At 49.6% G+C, this 15088-nt stretch overlaps 1 protein-coding gene across 1 annotated transcript in view; it reads left to right on the top strand.

Annotated features, from left to right (window-relative positions):
* The window catches only part of DNAJC11 (DnaJ heat shock protein family (Hsp40) member C11), a 163266-nt gene extending 148919 nt beyond the window's left edge, over positions 1-14347 (top strand). The window contains 6 exon segments of the mRNA XM_040326699.1: positions 855-1010; positions 3941-4010; positions 6525-6582; positions 10797-10939; positions 12446-12575; positions 14126-14347. Of these exon segments, the coding sequence (XP_040182633.1) occupies positions 855-1010; positions 3941-4010; positions 6525-6582; positions 10797-10939; positions 12446-12575; positions 14126-14151 (583 nt within the window). The 3' untranslated portion in view covers positions 14152-14347.
* The last annotated feature ends 741 nt before the right edge of the window (positions 14348-15088 follow it).

Genomic DNA, 15088 nt, shown 5'->3' on the forward strand with positions numbered 1-15088 from the left:
CTCTGGGCCCGTATGCCTGCCTCTCTGGGCCCGCATGCCTGCTTCTCTGTGCCAGCATGCCTGCCTCTCTGGGCCAGCATGCCTGCCTCTCTGGGCCAGCATGCCTGCCTCTCTGGGCCAGCATGCCTGCCTCTCTGGGCCAGCATGCCTGCCTTGATGATCTTCCTACCTTCTCCTGTTTGCAGAGATTCTCAGGCTGCGGGCGTCCATTATTCAAAAGCCGCGCCTCCTCCTCAGGCTGTTCCGCCGAGGCCGAGAAGGCATCCGTGATAGGCGGAACACTGAACAGAGGCTCTGCTGGGAAAATTAGTGTTCCGCCTATCACGGAACAGTCTGAGGAGGAGGCGCAGCTTTTGAATAATGGATGGCCGCTGTCTGACAGACAGGTACCCGGCATATAAGACGACCCCCAACTTTTGGGGCATGATTTTAGATTTTATACGCCGTAAAATACGGTATATCATGTGTTGGGGGGGGGGGGGGGTTAATGTAATACTTCAGGCTTATAATTATGTTTTTTCAAGGATATTTGCAAAAAATGAAAAACGTCTCTGGCAGCGATGGGTCTAAGCAACTTCCTGCCTTGGCTGCTTTTGCTCACTCCAGGCCAGCCAGGAGCCGGTAATGGAAGGCCGACCAGCGGCATGAAATGAACGCGGTCTTGTTGTGGGGGCCCATCCAGCGGCTGCTTATCAGACGGCGGCGTATGGCAAGGCGGGAGATAATAGATGTGTCAAGTGATGCACTCCGGGGTCAGATGAGATCCAGCATGTATAAATAATGGATTTTTCCCTCGCTGGGCCGCCAGCAGACTCCTTGCATTAATCTATTCCTCTTCTTCTTCTTTGTTCCAGGTTGAATAGAGCCAGCCAGACATATTTCTTCCCTATCCACCTGACCGATCAGCTCCTTCCCAGCGCCGTGTTTTATGCCACCATAGGGCCCCTCGTTATCTATGTGGCCATGCACCGGCTTATTATCAAGCCGTACCTCAAGGCGCAGAAAGAGAAGTAAGTACATAGCAGCCGTCCCGCCAATAATTCAGCCAGACAGGCGCCGGGCGCGGCTCCATGGATTGGGCGTTGATTCATCGGTTATTTGTTATCGAACCGGCCAAATCATTTTACGGAGAAGTGTTTTTTTTTTTTCTTTTTGTTTTGTGTATCAACCAAGAAAACAAATGAGGTTTGCAGATTTTATACAACGGCCTGATCTGGATCTGTTTTGTCAATAAAATGTATCCATCACATTTTTTTTTAAAGAAAAATTTGCAAATATGTTGCCCCCCCCCCATCTGCTCTGTAATGACTTTGCACAGAGTAGCCCTCCTTTTCTGCGGTCCCCTAATGGCTCCCCCCCCCCCTGCCAAGTGCCCTCAATAGCATGCCACTTGCTATGAGGGCACTCAGGCAGGTTGGCTCTTTGTCTGCATAGACACACAGAGCGCAGCTGAGCTCCACCCCCCTGCTCCCTCCTCACTGGCTGTGATTGACAGCAGCGGGAACCAGTGAGGAGGGAGATAGTGGGGAGCATTTGCTCTCATGCACAGTGCTGAATAAAGAGGCTCCAGTGAGTATAAATGGGGGGGGGGGGTGCATGCAGAAAGTGTTTTTTTGTTTTTTCTCCTTAATACAGGGGTCTCCAAACTTTATAAACATAGGGTCAGTTTACTGTCCTTCAGACTTTAGGATGGCATTAGAAAATGTCTTGGTGGTCAGTGGGAGTCAAAAAATTACATGGTGCTTGTGGGTCAGTAGGAGGAGGAATGGTGCCCTAATCGTTGGCATCAGTGGAAGAAATGATGGCCAATCATCGATATTGGTGAGAAGAATAGTGCCCCATCTTTGGTGTCAGTGGGAGGGGTAGTGCCCCATCATTCCTCCACTGACACCAATGATGGGGGCATCATTTCTCCCACTGACACCAATGATGGGGGCACCATTTCTCCCACTGACACCAATGATGGGGGCACCATTTCTCCCACTGACACCAATGATGGGGGCACCATTTCTCCCACTGACACCAATGATGGGGGCACCATTTCTCCCACTGACACCAATGATGGGGGCACCATTTCTCCCACTGACACCAATGATGGGGGCACCATTTCTCCCACTGACACCAATGATGGGGGCACCATTTCTCCCACTGACACCAATGATGGGGGCACCATTTCTCCCACTGACACCAATGATGGGGGCACCATTTCTCCCACTGACACCAATGATGGGGGCACCATTTCTCCCACTGACACCAATGATGGGGGCACCATTTCTCCCACTGACACCAATGATGGGGGCACCATTCCTCCCACTGACACCAATGATGGGGGCACCATTCCTCCCACTGACACCAATGATGGGGGCACCATTCCTCCCACTGACACCAGTGATGGGGGCACCATTCCTCCCACTGACACCAGTGATGGGGGCACCATTCCTCCCACTGACACCAGTGATGGGCGGGCACCATTCCTCCCACTGACACCAGTGATGGGCGGGCACCATTCCTCCCACTGACACCAGTGATGGGCGGGCACCATTCCTCCCACTGACACCAGTGATGGGGGGGCACCATTCCTCCCACTGACACCAATGATGGGGGGGCACCATTCCTCCCACTGACACCAATGATGGGGGGGCACCATTCCTCCCACTGACACCAATGATGGGGGGGCACCATTCCTCCCACTGACACCAATGATGGGGGGGCACCATTCCTCCCACTGACACCAATGATGGGGGGGCACCATTCCTCCCACTGACACCAATGATGGGGGGGCACCATTCCTCCCACTGACACCAATGATGGGGGGGCACCATTCCTCCCACTGACACCAATGATGGGGGGGCACCATTCCTCCCACTGACACCAATGATGGGGGGGCACCATTCCTCCCACTGACACCAATGATGGGGGGGCACCATTCCTCCCACTGACACCAATGATGGGGGGGCACCATTCCTCCCACTGACACCAATGATGGGGGGGCACCATTCCTCCCACTGACACCAATGATGGGGGGGCACCATTCCTCCCACTGACACCAATGATGGGGGGGGCACCATTCCTTCCACTGACACCAATGATGGGGGGGGCACCATTCCTTCCACTGACACCAATGATGGGGGGGCACCATTCCTTCCACTGACACCACTGATGGGGGGGGGCACCATTCCTTCCACTGACACCAATGATGGGGGGGGCACCATTCCTTCCACTGACACCAATGATGGGGGCACCATTCCTTCCACTGACACCAATGATGGGGGGCACCATTCCTCCCACTGACACCAATGATGGGGGGCACCATTCCTTCCAATGATGGGGGGAACCATTCCTCCCACTGACACCAGTGATGGGGGCACCATTCCTCCCACTGACACCAATGATGGGGGCACCATTCCTCCCACTGACACCAATGATGGGGGCACCATTCCTCCCACTGACACCAATGATGGGGGGGCACCATTCCTCCCACTGACACCAATGATGGGGGGGCACCATTCCTCCCACTGACACCAATGATGGGGGGGCACCATTCCTCCCACTGACACCAATGATGGGGGCACCATTCCTCCCACTGACCATAGGGGTGTTGTGTAATTTATTTACGCCCACGGACCACCAAGCCTGCGCCATTATCTACTCCCACTGGTCACAGTCCCGCCCCCTAAAGTCTAAAGGTCCCTAAACAGGTCTTTTGTTTAAGAAGTTTTGAGACCCCTGGCCTAGACCCAAAAAATGCAAATAAAACATACATATGCAGAGGTTTAAAAAATGGGGTGGGAGTGTTTTTTTTGGGGGGGGGGATTTATCTGGAGTTGGGTTTAAAATAAGGCACACCTTTTTGTTGTCCGGGTGTTGGGAGGAATGATTCGCCGAGGGTGGCCGGATCTCCCGGATAATAGTCTCCTCGTGTTTATGTCTCAATAATTAGGGAGCTGGAGAAGCAGTGGGAAAGCTCGGCGTCGGATATATTGCAGAAGAAGCAAGAGGCGGAGGCGGCCGTGAGTATTTCATTTACATAATCCTTTTACTATGTAAATATCGCAGTGATAAAAAGCCAGGGGGAAGCGCAATAAAGAGAACCTGTCACCCGGGTCCCCATTACAACTCTGTTGCTTTATTGCACAGCGCCCAGCGATTTTTAAATACGGCTCATTAATAGCTTTCATGTGTTTATAGAGGGGACTAAATCCTAGATGAAAACGGTTCGAAACTTGGTGTATAACCACCATTCATTTATACATCTGAGTGCGGAATTAGAGAGTACTTTATCTGTAAGTTCTGCATTGCTGAAAGCAATAAAATGGAGTCGATTATTTGGAGGTTCAGCAGGAAAGAGTTAAAGCCCATCTCCAGGCAGAATTGGAACCCCCCCTTTCTGAACCTCCCACCCCCTGCCCACCCATTCACATTTATTGATTATAAAAGAACCATTATAACCCGTTTTCTGGCACTTTGGGCCAGATTCAGGTACCTGCGCTGCGGCGTAACGTATCTTGTTTACGTTACACCGCCGCAAGTTTTCAGCGCAAGTGCTTGATTCACAAAGCACTTGCCTGTAAACTTGCGGCGGTGTAACGTAAATGCGTCTGGCGCAAGCCCGCCTAATTCTAATGGGGCGTGTACCATTTAAATTAGGCGCGTTCCCGCTCCGAACATTCTGCGCATGCTCCGCTTGGAAATTTCCCGCCGTGCTTTGTGCAAAATTACGGCGCCCTAACGTGTTTTTTGAACGGCGACGTGTGTTACGTACTTTCGTATTCCCAGACGTCTTGCGCAAAAAAAAAAAAGTGAAATTCGTCGCGGGAACGACGGCCATACTTTAACATGGCTGGTCTAAATATAAGCCATGAAATAGCTGCCGTAACTTTGCGACGGGAAAAGCCGACTAGCGACGACGTAAGAGAATGCGACGAACGCGCGTACCTTCGTGGATCGCCGTAAACAGCTAATTTGCATACCCGAAGTGGAAAACTACGCAAACTCCACCCAGCGGGCGCCGGAGTATTACACCTACGATCCGAAGCCGTACGCCTGTCGGATCGAAGCCTAAAGCCGTCGTAACTTGTTTTGAGGATTCAAAACAACGATACGACGCGGCAAATTTGAAAATACGCCGGAGTATCAGTAGATACGCCGGCGTATTTCAACTATGAATCTGGCCCTTTATGTTTACAAGTTTAAATCGGTATTTTTTGCTAGAAAATTACTTGGAACCCCGAAACATACTTTTTTTTTTTTTTTTTTTGTGCAGACCCTAGGTCAAGGGTGTCAAACTCAATTTCATTGTGGGCCGCATCAGCATGATGATTGCCCTCAAAAGGGCCGGTTGTATCTGTAAGATTAGATGTCCAGCACAAGTTGAGTCCCCCACTCTCCCTTACATCACAGTGCACCCCCTTTCCTTATGCTGCAGTTGGGGAGAAGCTGGATACATTGCTTGAAAGCAAAAAGTAAGGGTCTGGAGAAGGACCAGAGGAGGGCTTGGAGGTGTGAGGGCCACATGAAATGGCCTGGAGGGCCGGATTCGGCCCGCAGGCCTTGTGTTTGGCACCTAGGCCCTAGGGAATAAAATGTTGATTGTTGCAAACAGTGGAAGGAGTGGTGACCCTTCGTTGGGGGTCAGTGGAAGGAGTGGTGACCCTTCGTTGGGGGTCAGTGGAAGGAGTGGTGACCCTTCGTTGGGGGTCAGTGGAAGGAGTGGTGACCCTTCGTTGGGGGTCAGTGGAAGGAGTGGTGACCCTTCGTTGGGGGTCAGTGGAAGGAGTGGTGACCCTTCGTTGGGGGTCAGTGGAAGGAGTGGTGACCCTTCGTTGGGGGTCAGTGGAAGGAGTGGTGACCCTTCGTTGGGGGTCAGTGGAAGGAGTGGTGACCCTTCGTTGGGGGTCAGTGGAAGGAGTGGTGACCCATCGTTGGGGGTCAGTGGAAGGAGTGGTGACCCATCGTTGGGGGTCGTCAGCGGCAGGAGTGGTGACCCATCGTTGGGGGTCGTCAGCGGCAGGAGTGGTGACCCATCGTTGGGGGTCGTCAGCGGCAGGAGTGGTGACCCATCGTTGGGGGTCGTCAGCGGCAGGAGTGGTGACCCATCGTTGGGGGTCGTCAGCGGCAGGAGTGGTGACCCATCGTTGGGGGTCGTCAGCGGCAGGAGTGGTGACCCATCGTTGGGGGTCGTCAGCGGCAGGAGTGGTGACCCATCGTTTGGGGTGGTCATCGGCAGGAGTGGTGACCCATGGTTTGGGGTGGTCAGTGCCCCAAGAGCTGGATGAAGGCAAGCAAAGGGCCACATCTGGCCTGTGGGCCACAGTTTAGAGATCACTTTTCTAGCCCATTTAACGCTTCCAACCTTGTAACAGTGTAGGGAAGGTTCTTGTTTTGCATTGATAGGCCTACCACTGTCACATTTTTCTCCTTCGTGCTTTCAACTCCCCGCCTATCCACAGCATGTATCTACCTTTCCTTTCCCTCTCTTGCTGTTCTGTGATATTTATTTCTAATTCTCACTTTGTTTCACTCAGGTGCGTTTAATGCAGGAGTCTGTACGGAGGATAATTGAGGCTGAAGAATCGAAAATGGGTAAATCCAATATATATTTTTATCCCTTCCTAAAACTGACCATAAACAGCCCAATCCTATTCTGGGCTTGGTGGGAAGGGTTCAGGGCTTGGCTGAGGCTCTGGCTCTTTATGGTGACTTGTTACACACACAGAATTTCCTCTTTATTACATATTTATGTAGTGCTGGCACCTATGGAACATTCACATCGATCCCATGCGTGAGGGAGCTTAGAATGACGGGTTCCTAGCTCACATGCATATGTACACCCCCACATAATGGGGCTAATTTAGACAGGAGCCAATTGACCTACCAGCATGTCTTTGGAGTACTAGGAGGAAACCCACGCATGCACAAGGAGAAAATGCAAACTCAAGACCGATGGGGTCCTGGAAGAGCCAACCACTAAGCCACTGTGCTTGCCTACCTTTTTTAGTGATGCGATGCAGCTCACCGCAATGGAAGATATTGGGTTATCATACTTTGCAGAGCAATCGGGGTCAGGACATGGTACGGGCAGGAGGGGTGGGGGGGGGGGGGAATGAACGCAGGGTGGTACACCCATTCTACAGCATGTATTAATAGTGTGGGAGGGGGTGCAATTGTTCAACTTTGTCCTGGGCACTGGATGACCCTCTCCCGGTGCTGAATGCAATGCCTGTGTGTTCCAAGCTTAGGACCTACTTGGCCCCCATCTGTAGCCTGCTGAGTGTCTGGCACCAGGTAGACAAAAGCCTCTTCCAGAGCCAGCCATGTTCTACTGGAAGTATCCGGGCTGGGGTTCAAACCAAGGACCCCGGTGCTTTGGAAAGTCTTTGTGATGGAGGGTCCAAAGCTTACCCGCCATCATTGGCAAGAGGAGAGGAAGTAACTAACCGCCCATGTGCCATCTCTGTCAATGTGAACTGCCTGGTTAACACTGATACATCAGAGCAGAGACAGAATATCTGCTGATCGGCTGTGGCCAATTACACAGAGCACAGGGTTCTGTGTTTTGCAAACGCGCGCGGGGTTCTGTGTTTTGCAAACGCGCGCGGGGTTCTGTGTTTTGCAAACGCGCGCAGGGTTCTGTGTTTTGCAAACGCGCGCGGGGTTCTGTGTTTTGCAAACGCGCGCGGGGTTCTGTGTTTTGCAAACGCGCGCGGGGTTCTGTGTTTTGCAAACGCGCGCGGGGTTCTGTGTTTTGCAAACGCGCGCGGGGTTCTGTGTTTTGCAAACGCGCGCAGGGTTCTGTGTTTTGCAAACGCGCGCAGAGTTCTGTGTTTTACAAACGCGCGCAGAGTTCTGTGTTTTACAAACGCGCGCAGAGAGCCTTCTTTGCACCCCCGTCACCCATTAGTGTCATTACTACAGTGTACAGTATAATCACTGTAGAAGTGTCACTAGCGATGTTGGTGTCAGTGTCCCTCCCAGCCAGTGTCAGCGCCTGATTGGCTGCTACAATATCACAGTTCCCACTCTAAATTGTTGATCACGGCCATTACTAGTATAGCGTCTCTAGCTGTGTACATTCCAGTATATATCCCATAGTTTGTAGATGCTATAACTTTCACATATACCAATTAACCCCTTGACATGTGTTGGTAAAACCGTACATATCGCCACAACTACCTTGTGTATCCAGGTGAATTATACCTTGTTTTTTTAGGACAAATTTGGCTTTCTTTTGTTGGTAAATTGTAACGGATATCTCCTGATTTGTCTTTTTAACATTTTCCATCAAAGTACAAACCAAAATAAATTCTCCTGATTGCAGCAATACCACATATGTGTATGTAGCCCTTTCACACCCAGACCGCCCCGCAGTCGCGGTAAAGCGCAGCTCGTTTCGGAGCCACATTGCAGACGGGAGGGGGCAAAGAAGGGGTTAACAAGGGGCTAAAAGTGCCCATGTTTCACCGCTGCTGAAGTGCTTTTCAGGTGCTTCGGCAGCGCTACCCAATAATTTCAATGGCCAGGGCGTTTTGGGAGCCCTGTATACGGTTGGGCTGGGGATTTTTGTAAGGGCGCACCCCCCCCCCCCTCTGGCTTTCACACTGGGGAGGCTTGAGAGACGCTTTTCAGATGCTATTTTTAGCGCAAAAATGCTTTAAAAGCGCCTCAGTGTGAAAGGTGCCTTAGGTGTCGTTTGTACCCGTAGTACAGCCCAGAAACAGTGGTGCGCATTTTGCAATTTTTTTTTATCCTTCTTCAAACACACTGATACTAATTATTAAAAAAAAATAAAAAATTCTACCTGAAATATCCTGACCACAACCTTTGACTCCGACCTTGGCCCTAAGGCTGCTTTTACACTGACAGTGTCTGGGCGTTGGCAGTATAACGCCGCTATTTTTAGCGGCTTATTACCATTGTTTTAGCGGCTTATTACCATTGTTTTAGCTCGCTAGCGGGGTGCTTTTAATCCCCACTAGCAGCCGAAAAATAGTTAAAAGCACCCTCAAAGCGCCACTTTGCCAGCGCAATGGGCAGGGGGGCTTTAGGAGCGGGAGCGGTGTATACACTCAGAAGCTGATTGGCTACCATGCACAGCCACACCAGATTCTAACATTAGATTGTTCAGTTAAGCTTTGGCAATAAAACCTGGAAGCTTATTGGGTTCTATGCAGTGTTGCACCAGATTTTGCCCTCTCCAGCTTAAGTAAATAACCCCCTTTTTATGTATCTTCCTATTCATTCAGAAGAGGCAGTAAACACAGGGGCGAGCTCACAGTGACTGATCACTGTGATGGACTATCAGAGGCTATTATCACAGCGATCAGGTGACCCAGGCCCGACAGTCCCATGTCCACATTCTATAGGTAAACCTATATGGCTCTGTCTGTAGTTCCTCAAAGGTAGTGAGCCAAACATGTCACCCATCAGCCACAGTGTAGCCATTCTGTATACATCCTTGTCAGGTCACCTGTGGCCTGGTGACAGATGCACACAGGGGTCAGGAGTGCACTGCTAAGGTAGTGGACCCTACGGCTGACTGCTGCAGATGGAACTCTGGGTGATTAAGGAAGGCAGGTCCACTGGAGCACCAACACGGATCCCACAGGGAGCTAGAGCCTAAGATTTCCCAGGGCCAGCAGGTGTTCACCAGAGCCTCTAGTGGCGAGGATGGACTGCGCTGCAACTGACTGCATGTCGCGGCCCCCAGAGTCTCCCAGCAGGCTACAGTAGGATAGCGAGGAACAACAGCCCAGGATAACAAGAGATAGTAAGGGGATAAGCCAAATGTCGGGGCAACTAGCAGACAAGGATAAACATAGAATACGCCAAAGGTCAGGGTCACACGCAGGCAAGCATAGTCAAAACCAAGCCAAGATCGGTAACTGGAATCGGACATAGAAGACACAGCAAGTCACACACCAAAGCTAAACACACAATGTTGATCAGCAGGGCTGGCTTGCAGTGCACAGGTTATTATAGAGTTCTCTGATAGGGGCTGGGGGGAGGAGCCATGCTTTGAGGAGAGATTACTTAAAGCGGTGGTTCACCCTCATTACCAACATTCTAGCATTAAATTAAGCATAGTAGCGCGAGCTACAGTATGCCTTTATTTATTTTTTTAGCCCCGCACTGACTGTGCAATCCTATATTGAAGATTCCGGAATGGGCGTTCCTATCCAGAGGGAAGATGATTGACGGCCGGCTCTGGCACGTCACGCTCCCCGAAGATAGCCGGAGTAGGTCTCGGCTCTTCACGGCGCTATACGGCGCCTGCGCACAGACTATGCGCAGGCGCCGTGAAGAGCCAAGTCCTATTTCGGCTATTTCCGGAGAAGCGTGACGCGCCAGAGCCGGCCGTCAATCATCTTCCCTCTGGATAGGAACGCCCATTCCCCGCGGGGAGTCGGAATCTTCTATATAGGATTGCACAGTGAGTACGGGGCAAAAAAAATAAAGGCATACTGTAGCTCACGCTACTATGCTTAATTTAATGCTAGGGGGAAAAAAAAATGTTTTATAGGGTGAACCCCCTCTTTAAGCAGCCAGGTGAGAGTGACTGGCCTCTAAAGGTGAACCCATGAGGAGAGGTAAGCTGACAAACATTTCTGCATGTCCATGACCATCCTCGGTTTTTTAGTTTTGCCGCACTATGAAGCCGCCGTCCCCTTGTAAGTTGTCCGCTGGGTTTAGATGACAGGTCCACTTTAAAAAAAGTAAAAAGAAAAGCTTTCCTGCAGAACAATCCCAGCATTATTGTATTTTCTTTATAAAAGTTCTTCCATTGTTGTGTGTTCCAGGACTGATCATATTAAACGCCTGGTACGGTAAATTTGTTACGGACAATAGCCGGAGGAACGAGCGAGTGAAGGTGATCGATGTGACCGTCCCTTTGCAGTGTTTGGTGAAAGACTCAAAGTTAATCCTCACAGAAGCTTCAAAGGTGAGCGGGGCCCGAGACCCCAATTCTACCCCCCCGGGGGGCTATTGAAGACCCGATGTCTGATCTTTAGATTACGAGGAGTGTATGAGCACGTCCTGGCCAGTGTGAGACGTCATGGTCATTCTGGGTTCACACACTGCGGTATCTTTGTTCTCACACCTCAAAAAAACAGCACTAGTGTGTTAAATCCCAAGTGATACTTTTTCTGCACGTGTCTCTTTAATTTATATCTGACAGTTTTATTGGATCTGTGGGGGGGATAGCTGAAGGTACAGCTCCGATGCTGGACCTTCTGGTCTCGGCTCCTTCAGCTGCAGTATCGCATGCTGCTGCTGTCCGTAGATGTAGAGTAGATGAGCATCATGGGAAATATAGTTCATACAGGTATCTGCACCCCCCTCCTCCCTGAAAAGTGGCAAATGTGACACCGGAGGGGGGGGAGGGTTCCGAAAAGCGGAGGTTCACTTTTTGTTCCACTTTCATTTACATCTGACACGTGACGTCTTCCGGGGGAAAGGGCACCATGCTGTCATATGGATTAGTCACATGTTTCTCCATGCCAGGTAGGTCCTCTGGCTCCCAGGGCAGTAGGGGAGCAAATGAAAGTTCATTACATCCTGCTGGAAGTGACCCGAACGCTAAGTCCTAGCCATATTCTTCAATGGGAAACCCTAAGCCGAACCCTAACCCTAAGTCCTAGCCATATTCGTCAATGGGAAACCCTAAGCCGAACCCTAAGCCTAACCCGAACCCTAATCCTAGCCATATTCTTCAATGGGAAACCCTAAGCCTAACCCTAATCCTAGCCATATTCGTCAATGGGAAACCCTAAGCCGAACCCTAACCCTAATCCTAGCCATATTCTTCAATGGGAAACCCTAAGCCGAACCCTAACCCTAAGTCCTAGCCATATTCTTCAATGGGAAACCCTAAGCTGAACCCTAACCCTAAGTCCTAGCCATATTCTTCAATGGGAAACCCTAAGCCGAACTCTAACCCTAGCTGACCTTTGACCTATGAACTTTAACCCTAAGTGCATCTCCACTTGGTGATTCTCCCCACCCTAAACCCCTACCTTTCCCAGATCCCGCTTGGTTTGTTGGTGCGCTGGCAGGACGGTAAAAAAAAGACCTGCTAGCCGCATCTTTGGAGCGGTGTGTATATCGCTCCTCCACCGTTCCTGCCCCTTGAAATCAATGGGTAGCGTGGCTATACCGCCGGCAAAGCGCTGCTTTGCGGGTGGGTTTAACCCTTTTTTCGGCCGCTAGCGGGGGTTAAAAGCATCCCGCTAGTGGCCGAATACCCCGCAAATACGACGGGAAAGCGTCGCTAAAAATAGCGCTGCTCTACCGCGGCGGACGCCCCAGTGTGAAAGGGGCCTAATAGTAATGGTTATTGACCTACCTATTTCAGAACATTTTATTTTACCAATTTGCAATTTTATTTAGGTACGTATTTGTTTTTTTGCATATGATTTCTGAATGACCATATGCATGTCACTCTCAGGCTGGACTGCCCGGTTTCTATGACCCGTGTGTTGGGGAAGATAAAAGCTTGAAGATCCTCTACCAGTTCAGAGGAGCGCTCCATCAAGTCATGTCTGCAGACAATGAGGCACTTAGGATACCAAAGCAATGTGAGTCTTCTCTAAATGTGACATTTCCCAGCAGGCCTGAGGCCAGGGCTAATGCTAGATGTTTACAGACTCTTTATGTGTAGGGGTACCGTATGAGTATATATTAATATCTACAGTAATCCCATTAACCACTTAAGACCCGGACCTTTATGCAGGTAAAGGACCTGGCCAGTTTTTGCGATTCGGCACTGAGTCGCTTTAACTGACAATTGCGTGGTCGTGCGACGTGGCTCCCAAACATAATTGGCGTCCTTTTTTTTCCCCCCACAAATAGAGCTTTCTTTTGGTGGTATTTGATCACCTCTGCGGTTTTTATTTTTTGCGCTTTAAGAAAAAATAGAGTGACAATTTTGAAAAAAATTGGAAATTTTTTTACTTTTTGCTATAATAAATATCCCCCGAAAATATATATAAAAAAACATTTTTTTCCTCAGTTTAGGCCGATACGTATTCTTCTACATATTTTTCTTAAAAAAAATCGCAATAAGCGTTTATTGATTTGGTTTGCGCAAAAGTTATAGTGTTTACAAAATAGGGGATAGTTTTATTCGTTTATAGCCGCTCCGTTGCGATCGCTCCCCGGAGCTGAAGAACGGGGAGAGCCGTACGTAAACACGGCTTCCCCGTGCTTCACTGTGGCGGCTGCATCGATCGAGTGATCCCTTTTATAGGGAGACTCGATCAATGACGTCACACCTACAGCCACACCCCCACTACAGTTGTAAACACACACTAGGTGAAACATAACCCCTTCAGCGCCCCCTGTGGTTAACTCCCAAACTGCAACTGTCATTTTCACAATAAACAATGCAATTTAAATGCATTTTTTGCTGTGAAAATGACAATGGTCCCAAAAATGTGTCAAAATTGTCCGAAGTGTCCGCCATAATGCTGCAGTCACGAAAGATATCGCTGATCGTCGCCATTACTAGTATAAAAAAAAAAAAAAAAATAATAAAACTATCCCCTATTTTGTAAACGCTATAAATTTTGCGCAAACCAATCGATAAACGCTTATTGCTATTTTTTTTACCAAAAATAGGTAGAAGAATACGTATCGGCCTAAACTGAGGGAAATTTTTTTTTTATATATGTTTTTGGGGGATATTTATTATAGCAAAAAGTAAAAAATATTGCATTTTTTTCAAAATGGTCGCTCTATTTTTTTGTTTATAGCGCAAAAAATAAAAACCGCAGAGGTGATCAAATAGCACCAAAAGAAAGCTCTATTTGTGGGAAAAAAAGGACGTCAATTTTGTTTGGGAGCCACGTCGCACGACCGCGCAATTGTCTGCTAAAGCGACGCAGTGCCGAATTGTAAAAACGCCTTTGGGCATTTAGCAGCATATTGGTCCGGGGCTTAAGTGGTTAAAGAAACAACCTGATTCTGTTTTTATTGCATCCTTCTCGCACTTTTTTTCCTCAGGGGTAAAATATTAGTACAGGCCAAGGTGTCTCAGCTGTGTGGCGGGCACGTGCCACGCTCAGCGGTACCAGTCCCACCGTCACCATGCACCAGTCCAGTCATTGTGTCCTTTCTTCTCTTTCAGCTCACAAGATTGATGTGGACGGCTAGCCTTTTCCAGAAATCAGAGAGACACATGGGGCTCAAAGCTGTGCCAGGCCGGAAACCTTCCCAGGATTCTTTTCACCGGAGTCTGAATGTTCCAATAGATTATTATTATTATTTTTTTTTTATGGTTATACATATTAAAGGGATTTCAGGATATAACATATCTTCATGATATGCAGATAAAGTGACTCTTGTTTTACCATGGCCATATTACGTCTTGATCTCTGGACAGAGTGACGCGTCACCTTTTTGGGGGTTTGGTTTGTCCGTCTTTTTACCATTATAGCCATATATGACCTTGTCTCCCGTTTTTTTTACCTTTCCTGGGTTGGGGCCGGAAAAAAAACACTGAACAAGGAACGTCCCCGATAGCCCATCGGCATTATCCGTGAGCCCTTGTCATTTTGGGTCACCCAGCTCACTGCTGGTTTTTCTGGTTCCCCATGTGTATTGTAGAACCATGTTGGGGTCGCCGCAATCGAATGGAGTGACAGGGGGGACGGGAAAGTGAACCTTTTTGTTCATTGCCCTTTGCCTTCGCGCTGGGGCAGTTTTGCCTTCGCGCTGGGGCAGTTTTGCCTTCGCGCTGGGGCAGTTTTGCCTTCGCGCTGGGGCAGTTTTGCCTTCGCGCTGGGGCAGTTTTGCCTTCGCGCTGGGGCAGTTTTGCCTTCGCGCTGGGGCAGTTTTGCCTTCGCGCTGGGGCAGTTTTGCCTTCGCGCTGGGGCAGTTTTGCCTTCGCGCTGGGGCAGTTTTGCCTTCGCGCTGGGGCAGTTTTGCCTTCGCGCTGGGGCAGTTTTGCCTTCGCGCTGGGGCAGTTTTGCCTTCGCGCTGGTGAAAGGTCCTGACCGGGACAGGAGGATACAAGGGGAGATCCCTGAGCAATAAAAACAGTATTCCAGTGGGAAAGGGTTAGAACCTTTTGTGAGTTTTTTTTTTTTTA

Source organism: Rana temporaria, chromosome 10 (assembly GCF_905171775.1).
Source record: "Rana temporaria chromosome 10, aRanTem1.1, whole genome shotgun sequence".
In the NCBI taxonomy this organism is placed as follows: domain Eukaryota; kingdom Metazoa; phylum Chordata; class Amphibia; order Anura; family Ranidae; genus Rana; species Rana temporaria.